The following is a 13318-nucleotide window of genomic DNA, read 5'->3' as shown; positions in this document are numbered from 1 at the left end:
AAGCTTAAAAGGAGTGGTAGAGTGATTTGAACAATTCCCACTCTTTGAGTCATTCTACCTCACGTGCAGTGCATTCATTGTGGATTCAAACAGAAATTCTTTGTTTCTCTCTCCAGGCTGAGGTTCAACTATGCTACCTGGAAGCACAAAGAGATGCTGTTGAGCAGATGTCCCTCAAGCTGTACAGTGAGCAATACACCAGCAGCAGCAAAAGGAAAGAAGAGTTTGCTGACATGTCAAAAGTTCATTCAGTGGGAAGCAATGGGTAGGAAACTGTTCTTTTTGTTGTTTTATTCTCACTAATCTTGACCTTTTCAGCGATTTTCACTGGTAGGTGTTAGGCAGGCATATCCACTTTAACTAACAGGCAAGAGACGTTCAGTCGACAAGGCATTTATGTTCTTTTTCATTCATGCCAGAATTGAAGACTGAATTTTATCAGCCTCTGTCATCTAACCCAGAACTTCCTAACTTTGTTGTTATTTTTTTTTCAGAACAGTCTTGTGATTTTACAAGGCTTTTTTGTATATGCATTGCACTTGTGGTATTAGTTTTATTGTTTATCTACTTTTTAATGTTTTTACCCGTTTTAAATGTCACCATTTATTTTAATGTCTATATAAGGAAAATATGAATACCAGAATCTCATTGAAAACGTGGTGGAGCATATATTTTTAAAAATGTATTTATTTGATAATTATTAGAAACCATAAACTTTCAAGTTAGCTTCCTATAGAATTCAATGGGAACAATAGAATACCATTGACTATAGAAAGGAATAATATAGAATTTATTAGAGTACCTGAAAGACTTTTCAACTTCAATGACTTATGAGTCTGAGACATCTGTATTTATAATATACTAATTGTCCATACTCTATTGAATAACTAACTTGTACAACCAGATATTTTCAAATGACTATGAAGTCATGAAAACATTGTGTGTTACAGTTTTTATGACTCAGGTATAATATTTGGTAGTTGATTATTAAAGAGTAAGAATAATATTGACATTTACTTATTTCATAGTTTTTAATAGCTCAAGTATACTCATAAAAATAAAAACATATTTTACTTTCATTTAAGCCATATAACAAAAGGAAGAAACTATTCCTAAACTTCTATTTTATGTGTTATAGCATCATCTTAATCTGTACATTATAACTCTAGCCAATTTTTTTCCTGAAAAAGTCAGGATGAAAGTCCTTCCAAGTGCTTCTTTGCTTTAAAATTTTTGAAAGTGCTTATAGTTCTAATTACTTATAATCCTCATACAAATGTTGATAATAAATTAAGTACACAAATACACATTCTCTTTTGGGCTGGAGAGATTGTGTACAATGAGTAATGTGCATATGGCTGACCCAGTTTCAAATCCTGGTACTGTACATGGTCCCCTAAACATCTCCAGAAGCAATCCCTGAGCATAGCTGGGAGTAAGCCCTAAACACGGCTTGTTGTAATCCTCTTCTTCAAGATAAACAAACCAAAAAGAAATTCTTTCTTTGGAGAAATCCACAGGCCTAAGCATATAGAGAAAGAATCTCAGTTATCATTTTGAATAGGAAATTCTATCTACGATTAAGTTTATTCCTCTATTTAGGAAATGGAAATAGATTGTTCATAAATTGTTGCTCTGACAGGACTTTTTAACGTACATAGACATGCTGTGTATGTATATGGTTCATCTTATGTGATTGAGTAGATATTATTCACCCAAGGAAAAACATAAGGATAAATAAGGAAGAGAAGGTTAAATTTTAGAATGGGAAACAATAAGCTGCTTTGAGGTCTTAAAGCATCTCTAAATGCCTAAATAATCTCTGGTGCACAAGTAAGCACAAACTTTGGTCACATTTTTGTGTTTTGTAAAGGCCTGGAAATTGTGTGGGCACTACGTGCTTCTGACCTCAGATTCCAAAGACCCAACCTGAGTACTTTCTCTGGACAGCACAAATCTTAAATCTGCCCTGGGAATTGCTTAGTTAACAACAAGCATTGTTCTGGGAAGTGGGAGTAGGTGAACTTTCCTGATATCCTTTGTTTATGCTCTTTGGGGTGCTGAAGGCAATGTATTGTGCAGAAATTTAAGAACCCACTAAAGCAAAACTAGCTATTTAATGTTAAGGACAAAAATTGTATATTCCTTTCTATTTTCTGTTTACAAAGAGAAAAGCATTGTTTAAGAAATTCATGTGGGTGAGGTTATCTAGGGTGTCCTGCCCTCAAGACTTGCTCCCACAGTCAAGTCCTTGATTCTAAAACCTTAGGAACACAGTCTTGCAAAATTATCTGCTCCAGTGATACATAAACTTCATTAAATGTTTCTTTTGTATAGAATGAGCATTGTTTCTGATAAGCAATTACGGGAATAGTGTGGGCTTCCTAGGGTCTTCATCCATATGCAGATTACAATCTACTAAAGAGAAAATTAAGTTGGTGGCACAATTCATATATTTTTATTCCCCCTGTGCCTACCTGCCTTTTTAAAATAATTACTTTAAGCACTGTGTTTACAAAATTGTTCATGGTTGATTTTCAGTCATAGAATGTACACCACTTTTCTTGCTATCAATTTCCCCTTTCTCTTGTATAAGCATTTTGCTTTTTTCTCTATTTTCTTTCTCTCTTTCATTGTTGACACTGTAGTTTGCACTACAGTTAATGAAGGGGTACCATGATATCATTTTATCCCTTTTCATCACCTAATTCTTATCCAGGCTGATCAGTTTCAGCTATCTTTGTCATAATGGATCCTTCTCTACTCTAACTGAACTCACTTCTCTTTATGGCAAGCTTCCTACCATGGGCTGGTCCTCCTGGCCCTCATCTTTATTGTCTCTGAATATTATTACCATATTGTCTTTTACTTTTCTTATATCCCACAAATGAGTGAGGTAAATCTATGTCTATCCTTATTCCTCTAACCTATTACACTCAGTGCAATAATCTCCATATCTATCCATGTATAAGCAAATTTAATGACTTCATTTTTCCTAACAGCTGCGTCTTATTCTATTGTGTAGATGTACCACAGTCTCTTTAGCTACTCCTATGTTGTCAGGTATCTGAGTTGTTTCCAGATTCTGACTATTGTAAATAGTATTGCAACAACATAGAAATATAGAGGGTTTTTCTGCATGGTGTTTTTAGGTTCGTAGGGTATACTCCTAGGAGTGATATTGCTGGATCATATGGGAGCTCAATTTCTAATTTTTTGAGGAATATCCATATTGTTTTCCATAAAGGCTAGACTAGACAGCATTCCCACCAGCAGTGAATGAGAATTCCTTTCTCCCCACAACCCAGCCAGCTCTGATTGTTCTAGTTCTTTGTGATGTGTGCCAGTCTCTGTGGCGTGAGATGGTGCCTCATTGTTGTTTTGATTTGCATTTCCCTAATGATTAGTGATGTGGCACATTTTTTTCATGTGCCTTTTGGCCATCTGTATTTCTTTTTTGAGGAAATGTCTGTTTGTTTCTTTTTCTCATTTTTGGATGGGGTTAGATGTTTTTTTTTCTTCCTAAATTCTATCATTAACTTGTATAGCTTAGATACTAAGCCCTTATTAGATGGATATTGGGTGAATAGTTTCTCCCATTCCATGTCACTGTTTCCTTTGAAGTAAGAAGATTCTCAGTTTAATGTAGTCTCATTTATTTAGCTCTGCTTCCATTTGTTTGGACAGTGGTGTTTCTTGAGGTTGCCTTTAGTGTCACTGTCATGGAGTGTTTTGCCTACATTTTCCTCTATGTGCCTTATGGTTCAGGTCTGACATCAAGGTCTTTAATCCATTTTGATTTGTCCTTTGTGCATGTGTAAAAGAGAAGTCTGAGTTCACTTTTTGCATATAGTTAACCAGTTACTCCAACATCACTTGTTAAAGAGGCTTTCCTTGTTCCACTTTGTATTTCTTACCCCTTTATCAAAGATGAATTGATTGCATATGTTGGGGTTAATCTCATAATAGTCAAGTCTATTCCTCTGATCTGAGGTTATGTCTTTATTTCAATACCATGCTATTTTAATGACTACAGCTTTATTGTACATTTAAAGTTGGGAAAAGAAATGCCTTGCATTGGCCTGCCTATTTTTTATAATAGTAAAAAAGAGTAAAGGAAAGAATGAAAATATGCAATAATACTATCGTAGGGAGGACTCTGAAATATTAAAAATTGATCTTAAATTTATATGAAATTTAATTAACCAAAATATATCTTAGAAACTCACTTATATCTCTCTGTCTTGACAAAAAGGTATATATTACTGTAATTAAAGTTTTTTTATAACAACCACTGTATGTTTCACAGCCATGAAGGTGTGTGATGGGAGAATTTTCCCAATGTATGTGAGGCTGTGAGAGCTTTAGTAACATGTGTGTTCCTGTAGGAGATATGGGCATAGGCTACAACTTTGCAAAGTTGGAAAGCATGACTTTCTGGCAGACTTTCTGACGGAGGGGTCACCGATTCTCAGTCACTGAGGGGTTACTGATCTCAGTAAAGGCACATTGGTTCTTTGAGATTACAATTCATTTTAAAAGAAAGTAGTTGTGGATTGTTTTATTTCTTTAACTTAGTAAATATTGCTGAAGGCCTACTATGTGCATAGCATGATACTAGAACAGAGTGTGCCAAGAACACTTACATGTTGGCCAAGATTAAATTATGTTCTAGTCAGATCTTTCAGTTGATAAATATTGTTCTGTTCTTTTCTAAATTATTTGAAAAATAAGATATTTTGAATAATTGAAAGCACTCAGAAAGATGAATATATACCCTGGATTTTTCACCGTAAGGTGATCTTTCTGGCAAATTATTAGTCCCCACCACACAAAAACCATCTGAGTAGTATGTGTAAATATATGTAATAAATATACATGTTTATATATAAATATTATATATGTTTATATTTAAACATATTTAAATATGTGTTTGGGGTCATGCTATTACTATTTTAAGGTACAGATATATTTAACTTTTTAACATTAGAAATGGACAGTCTTCCACTTCATGATCTGATAATTCTCCATACTAGAAGTCAACAAAGTAAACCAGAAACATACTGGGGGAAAATACAACATACTTCAATTAATAGTCAAGATAGTAAATAAAGATGCTTGTGCAACTCCTACATTGTAATAATTTCACTTTGGAGAATTGATGGGCCCACTGAAGAGGAAGAGTGATAATAGGAGTAAGAAAGTACTGGAAATAAATCTAATCTGCCTATTTCTACTGTTCAATACTCAAGTCACTTTTTAATTTATTCCTTTGTTTATTCCCCTATCCCCTTCACAAAGTATTTGAGTTAACCTGCAGAAGTATTTATAATAAAATAGAATAACTATTGAGCTGGAATACATTAAGCTTAAGTACAATGTGTATAGGAAAATACACAAATGCATATTCTTTGCATATATCCAAAAACTTTGATTTAACCCTAAGCTTTCCCACTTGAGGAAAAGAGTGAAAACTTCTTTACCAGGAAAATAGTGCCTCGAGATGAAAAATAGATGAAGTGTTTTTGAGAAAAGTCTCTATATTCACTATTATCCTCTATTTTTGCTGGGAACTGGACTGGTGAAATTTATTTTCAGATTGTTTACTTCCTACCCTTATCTTGAGAGTAAACTTTTCTATTGCTCAATAAATAAGCAATAGAATAAGCAGAGAATTTAAGAATAAGTTATATTAACTTATGCAACTCACCTTCTACAAAAAAGTGAGATGCCCAAACCACAGCAGAAGACCAGAAGTGGTCAAACTCCAGTCACCTCTACAAATAAATGACAATAAAGTAAGGTTCAGCCTTTTAAAATTTCTTTAAAGCTTCCCTTTCTTTTGAGTATAGATCTCTGTGTTAGAATTACTACTGATTCTAGATTCTTCAGAATATTTTAAATTATTTGTCTAGAATTTACCCCAGTATGTTATGTGTACATTTAAACAAGGTTCTTATTTCTGTCGGCATTTTAGGATTCCCTTAATATGCCCATAAAACTACATTGATATTCAAATTTTTATAGCTGGTGTGTGTGTGTGTGTGTGTGTGTGTGTGTGTGTGTGTGTGTGTGTGTGTGTGTGTGTGTGTGTAGCAGGGGTAATATTTAGCTATTCTAGGGGCTTCTGCTGAGCTCTGCACTCAGAGCATACTCCTGATAGGGCTCTGGGAACCATATTGGATGTGGAGGATTGAACCCGGGTCAGCCATATGCAAAGCAAGCACCCAACTCACTATACTTCAACCCCCTCAATTTCATGGATAATTTAGAGTTGAGAATGTTTCTGCTTTGTGGCTTTTCTTTCAATAGCATTTATTTATGGACTTTAGATCCAGGGTCAATGTGAAAGTTAGCTAGTCACTGACTAATTTGTAGGGTTAATTTTATTTTTTCTTAAATATTTTCATGAGTACACAAACATATATGAGAATCAAGAAAATTACTGCTGGGAAGCAGTCCATATTCCTTTTTATTTATTAATGGCAAAGGGAAGCTGCTTTTCTCATGAGAAAGTAGCTCATGAATTTTCATTCAAAATAGTAAATTAGTGTCCACACTTTAATATGTTTAGAGTGAAGAGGGACTCGACAGGCAAGTGTGCATATCAAATTCCATGTCTGGAAAGCTAAATTGTATTCTTTAATGATATTATCATTGGTCTAGATACCACTGTTATATGTATCTCCCTTCTGCGCTTACTTTTCATGTGCAGTGGAGGATTATGGAAAATTTCTAACTTAATATTTTACTTCAGCAAATTTCTTAAGCTGTATTTTTATGAGATTTTTTATTACTCATCTTTTAAGTGTCTTTCTATTGTTTTCGTTTGTTTTGTTTTGTTTTGGGGATCACACCCAGCCACGCTCAAGGGCTACTCCTGGCTCTGCACTCAGAAATCACTCCTGGCAGGCCTGGGGGTCCATTTGGGATGCTGGGATTCAAACCACCATCCATCCTGGGTTGGCTATGTGCAAGTCAAACACTCTACCTCTGTGCTATCTCTCCAGTCCTTAAGGCCAATAATAAATTTTCTTGATCAAGGGGAGAGTAGTGATACTTAGTGAATATTAGAGAAAACAATTATATGCTGAAGAAACTAGGAAAATCTGATATTCAATGGAAGTCCTAACTCATACAGCTGTTATATCAGGAACCAGTGGTGGTGTATTTTTGGATGTATCACTGTGAAATCAACTGCTAAACAGACAAAAGTAGGATTCTTAAATGCTTAGAAATATGTATTATTCTCACCTTAAGTGGAAATCTTTTAGTATTGTGTCCTCAACTAAAAATTTCTCTCCTTTGATGATTTTTTCATTTAGTTGTCAGTTTTAATCAAAATTCCTTAGTGGGCCAAGCTGAAACCTCATATATTCACACACACCTCTCATTGATTTCACTTGGGTGAAACTTTATCTTTTAAGCAAAGTTTAAGTTGAAATGTTGAGTTAATGATGCTCACTTTAAATACCAAAGGCTGAATGCATTTATGTATTCAAACACTTAGCTAGTCAAATATAACTCCCAACAGGGTTTAGAGAAAGGATTATATCTTAAACTATGCCAGCCACACAAATAATATATTACTATTCAATCTGCAGCAAAATGATACTAAATAGGCTTGTTAGTATTTTATTTCTGTGGTGACAGGTCCTGCAATTGTTTTTTCTTTATATTAAAAGGACTGAGTAAAATAATGGACAGTATATTGGGAAATGATTTTGGCAATTACCCAGAATGCTTATTACATAAACTAAGAAATAGACACAAAAGAAAAAAAGCACAATAATTTCTCCATGACATTGTCTCTGTCTCTAAAAAAATCTTAGGCTTTAAAATAAATTCATAACTCTTTAATTGTCTAACAAATACTGACTTTGACTTAGAAGCCTTTTTCTTCTCATGACATTATTAAGCTTTTAAACTTCCTAAATGGGAATATTACACTAGCAACAGAATTTCCAATTATTTTTTCTGTGAACTCATTTAAGATCAGCTGTACAGCAATTTAAAGGAGAAATAGCCATAAGAATACATTTTGGTGATGTGTTCACTTTATTAACACCTTCACGGTGTGTATGTAAATTTGCTTTATAACATTTTCATAGAGAATATATTTATAAAGTACAAGAAAAAAAGGGTTGAGATATTTTAACATCTAAGAGACTACATATTTGAGTGAATAAGTTCACAGTAAACACAAACACAATTACAAAGAAAAAAAATTTATGAAGAAAATTTCTCCAAAATAGTAATTCCCAAAGCCATATTCTTATAAGATTTTGAGCTATTTGCTACAATTTCAATTGCCTCTCTCTACTATAAAAAGAGTAACTAGAACATTTGTCACCAGGAATTTAAGAAAGAACCTAATTCTGAATTCAGTGAATGAAATCAGCACATAGATTCTTTGAAGACTTGTAAAACTGTTAACTAGAACTAAGCTATCCTTGAGAAATATACTCATTTTAATCTCTTTTCCTACATAGTAGCAGGCCCTTGTTCTGAAGAAAAAAGTATATAAAATCCAACAAAAACACTTACATACTTTTGCAACTCGTGTATACTACGAAAGGATGCTACTTCCTAACCCAAGAATTTTCCTGAAGTAATAAGCACACTAATTTGTAATCATTTACAAAGTGTACAAAAGAGCAAAAAATCTAGATATCTTTTTGGATTTGTTACAATTATATATTTTATTTAGCTTAGATTTGAAAAATAATTATTTCTAAGCTGTGAATTAACATATGAACAATCATCTATAATCAGGCATAAATGCTTATTAAAATGTTTGTCTTTAGTATTGGGCCTCATGATAATTTGTTGCTTGGAAATCCTTGGTATTAATTTTCCTCTAATAAAACAAAATATGGGACCTAAGCATTTACTGTTAGCTAACAACTTTAAATTTGAAAATATATTCTTAGCTTGGATGAAAATAAGTAAGAGATAGGAGAAAGGGAGTATATCTTTGTTATATTTTTCACCACTTGCAAGTTTCAAATGTAGGTTATTTGAGGAGTCTGAAGTGGATAGAAGAAATGGCTTTGTTCTAAGTCTCTCAAGGAGGAAAAAAATTGGAGGGAAAAGTTCAGTGAATATAATGATAGGTAAAGTCAATGATGAAATTTTGAGGGTTGCTAATCTTTCTGCATATACTTTTCATTTATTTAAAATGTTTTAAAATTGTCTTTGTGTTTTTAATTAAGATGGTATGGGAAATAACATATGGACTGTGGTGAAAGGTCATGGGTTCTTTGGTTGTAGTGTTGGTAGGGTGTAGTGACTTCGTTCAACCTCAACACTATTGCAATCATGTTACTCACACTATTAGAAAATCACAATTTTTTAAAGAAAAAAAATGGGAAGGCAACTCATTTATAGAGCACCTCCTGCATATAATCTTTAACAGGTAACCATACATAGTCATATGGAATAGATTGTGAAAATAAAATATTACATGCAGAATAAGTGAAGAAGTTTATTCACCTTGCATTATTTGATTTGCTTTTGGCATATGGGAGTAAAACACAATTATATCTGTTATATGCTATTTCTTTTGAAGTCATTCTTGATCTATTCAAAGGTTTTGGTTTCAGTATATATATTTATTTATTAACATTTACTGGGTACAATATTGGGTTTATGGGATTAAAAGAGAGACCCTCATATTTATAACCAAAGCTTCTCATTTCAAAAGTATATGCTATGAAAAAGACAATAGCTTTCTTCAGTTTTCATGCTGATTGACAATTTTTATGAAACATCTGAAACATATTTTTGGTAAAAAAATAAAAATGCTTTAAAATCAGAATTTAGACTCTTAAGCACAATATAAATAATAAATAAATAAATAAATAAATAAATAAATAAACACTTTCTCTGAAAACAACTTCTTGAGATAAATGCTGTTTTTCATATTTCATTTTCTTCTCCTCTTTTTGGTTTAAGACAGCATCCAAGTATTTAGGAGACTTTTCTGACCTCATGATCTGGGATGCAATGAGATCTTCTGGTTTTATGTGACCTTTGTGCAGGCAGCTGGGTTCATTGAAACGGGTCTTTGCATGCAGGTTGTGAACTTTGTTTCTCGTAGAGGTCTCTGGCTGTATTGTTATTTCTCTGCTTGGACAGGTGATTCCTGCCGACTAAGGCTTATCTCAGTCTCACTGGCCCTGTCAACACTGAAGTCTGGCCTCAGAGACCCCCTGACTCTCCTTAGTATTTGGTGTGCTTCTGTTACCGTGGCAACACCTCTATCACCACCCCAACTTCTAGAAACCTTGTGCTTTTGCCTTTCCCATTTACCTGTCTCAGATGCCTCCTTTTTGGGTCCTAGACCAATAAGGAGGACATACATCTAAACACTTCTTCAGCTGCCTTCTTATTCTCCAAATCTAGTAAGATGAGAAGCCTGAGAATCTCCCTTTCTTTTTCTCCTTTGGTTTTTACTATTTCCCTGTGTCATACTCCTGATTTGGCAACCAGCATTCCACCTTTCCTTGGTGGTTAAGTTTATTATTAAAATGTGGTAAGCTGCAAGGAGAAGGAATAATGCCATAATTCGAGAGACATTTCTAAATGATTGCATCTGTTGTGTGAGCAAATGCTTGTTTGTCATTCCTTATTAGTCACTCACAGAATTAATAAAGCACGCCTGATGGTTTACTTGTCCCTGTTCTATGTGATTTTTTGTTTTTAAATATCTTGAAGTGTTTTTAGTGTCTTGAAATTTGAACTATTCAAATTTGCATGTATTTTGGAAGTTTCTTGCTCAAAGTAAAGTCCATGGTCTTCAGTGTTGCTAGTTTTATTGCTCACAGAAACTTAGACCCACTTGAAAACTACTGAATCAGTACTTGCATTCAACAAAACTTCAGATGTGCCAGATGCACATTAAAATTTGAGAAGAGCTGATCTAGATCATCATCGCTTTACTAAGGACTTTAGCTGCATCAAGTATTTCCATTCTCAACATTCAGTAAAACATTTGTTAATCAATGTATTAGCCACAGACAATCATTGCCCTTGGTGCTTATGGCCTTTATCAAGGATATCTACAATTATTGTAAAGTAACCAAAGTGTAATAGTCAATTTTATATATAGATTCTTCTATCACAAGATACATTTTAACATTTGGAATATCTATTAAGATTAAATTGTAGTTATGAAAAGTGCTATTTAGTTTCTTGGAAAGGTGACAGGAATTGATAGTAGTAAGAAACTTGTTAAAATCCAAATTTATACCTGAGATGACTTGCTCCAGGAGTATAGGGTTCTTTCCAGCTACAGTTTGACAGTATTTTAGGATTCTTTTAGGGAGCTGATATTTTTTGGGGGAGGACAAAGTCATAGTTTTTCATCCTGCTCTTTCATTTTCTGATCACAGTGTTTTAGAAGAATCTGGGCTTTACTTATTCACCAGGCTTTCAATAGAAAATCACATTAATCCTTTTAAGCTCCTTATTCTAATGATTTATTTTGTTGAAAACCATAGTGATCCTCCTTTGAATTTTAATGATTCGGGCTATTCAAAGATTCATTGTTTTGACTTCCTGTCCTTACCTTTGTTTCCTACATGTCTGTGGGGAACACCTGTCTAATATTGGGTCTGCCCCTGGTTCTCACTGGCTTACCAGAGTCACTCAAGCCTATCTCTGAGTGTTAAACTGAAATGCTGGTTACTCATCCATGAAGATAAACGTAGGATATCTGTTTGCAGAGATAGGCAGATAGACAGCAGAAGGACAGATAAATTATTGAGTCATTTTTCACTGAAAATAGTATTCGGCATGGGCTAGTATGTTGTGATCATTATAGAGAATTGCCTTAAATTTGCATTCTTAATCATACATGGATTGGGATAAATTATCTGTGAAATATCCAGTAGACAAGAGAAGGATTCAAATATTGATGGTGTTATTCTTGTCCAAAATTATGGACTAGTTTTCTCTGACACAAGGCACCAGTTTCCATTTCTTAGTCTGTTAAATGCAGCACTTTTTCAAGAGCATAATAGTGGTCATTTTGTTCAAATGCTGCACCACCTGAGAAAGGGTCAGCAAATGGAGCTAGCCATAATGTGTCTCAGGTACATGTATCAGAATTACATGTTACATTTTCAGAATCTAAGAAGTGGCCATGTCGAAGCTTGAGCACCTCTCTTTCCCACCATGTAACCACATAGAGCATTTTTCCTTTTCTCTTTACAGGTATCACCTAGGAACATCCTGGGTTTTTCAAGAATATATTATTCTAATAAGAGATTTTTAACAACTACACTGTATTTATGCATAATACATTTTTTGTGCCTTATCTTCAGGCTTCTGGACTTTGATTCAGAATATCAGGAGCTCTGGGATTGGCTGATTGACATGGAGTCCCTTGTGATGGACAGCCACGACCTGATGATGTCAGAGGAGCAGCAGCAGCAGCTTTACAAGGTTAGAGCTTCCCTTCTTGCCTTTACCTTGCGGTGGAAGATCTGATTAGTCTGACAAGTCTTTCCCTCTCTCAGGATATCTTTGCACTCATTGTATGTATCATGGTGTCTATTAGAATTCCCTTCCTTGTCCCCAAACTCATTTCCATCCCTTGTGTGCTGACAGGCTGCACCGACATCATAATTGCAAGGAAGTTCCCTTTATCACATTCTATTTGGTGTAATTCTATAGAAGGACAAAGATTTATCTTCAAGATGAATAGCAATAAATGAAACTGCATTAATAAATAGACTGAAACAAAATGAAGGATAAATGGACTGGTAACATTTAACAAAATGTATTTTGATTGGAGCACTCAGGTGGATTCTATCTGTCCCTCAGAACATCCCAGAGATAAAAGAAATCTGCCCGTGGTTTGGCTTGCTGTTTTCAGGGCACAAGGCTTGTCCAGTTTAATGTTTATTAGTGGTACATAAAGAAGACACTGTCATATTAAGTCAATACATTTGTGTGTGATTTAAGAAAACTGGCTTGGAATTCAGGTATTGATTGCAGATAATCCACCTAATAACTGTATTGTTTTCTACATCTGCTAATTTACCCCTAGCCTAGTGCATTTTGCCAATTCTTCTTAAACAGTCTTAGGTATTCTTACAATACAACCCTATGATTTTAACTGAAAAAATGGTTGCAAGATTCAGTGTCTGGAAAAGCGGTTGGGGAGGGTTTAGGGATTTTCCACTAAAATATCAGACTGCAGTAAATCTTCCTCATTTAGGCAATTTTTATTGGAGTAATTCTGACAGTTGTCATCCTTGAATTGCTTTGAGCATATGGCATATTTCAAAGAGCAGATTGTGAATCATAA

The 13318-nt window shown here is 34.2% G+C and overlaps 1 protein-coding gene across 2 annotated transcripts in view; it reads left to right on the top strand.

The window, feature by feature from the left end:
* Positions 1-13318, top strand: part of AKAP6 (A-kinase anchoring protein 6) — a 505318-nt gene that overhangs the window by 361101 nt on the left and 130899 nt on the right. For both annotated transcript variants that reach the window (XM_049766574.1, XM_049766573.1), the window contains exons 8-9: positions 117-265; positions 12330-12450. In XM_049766574.1, the coding sequence (XP_049622531.1) occupies positions 117-265; positions 12330-12450 (270 nt within the window). The remainder of the gene's footprint in view (positions 1-116; positions 266-12329; positions 12451-13318) is intronic.

The sequence above is a fragment of the Suncus etruscus genome, chromosome 2, assembly GCF_024139225.1.
Source record: "Suncus etruscus isolate mSunEtr1 chromosome 2, mSunEtr1.pri.cur, whole genome shotgun sequence".
In the NCBI taxonomy this organism is placed as follows: domain Eukaryota; kingdom Metazoa; phylum Chordata; class Mammalia; order Eulipotyphla; family Soricidae; genus Suncus; species Suncus etruscus.
This window is presented reverse-complemented; position numbering and strand designations above follow the sequence as displayed.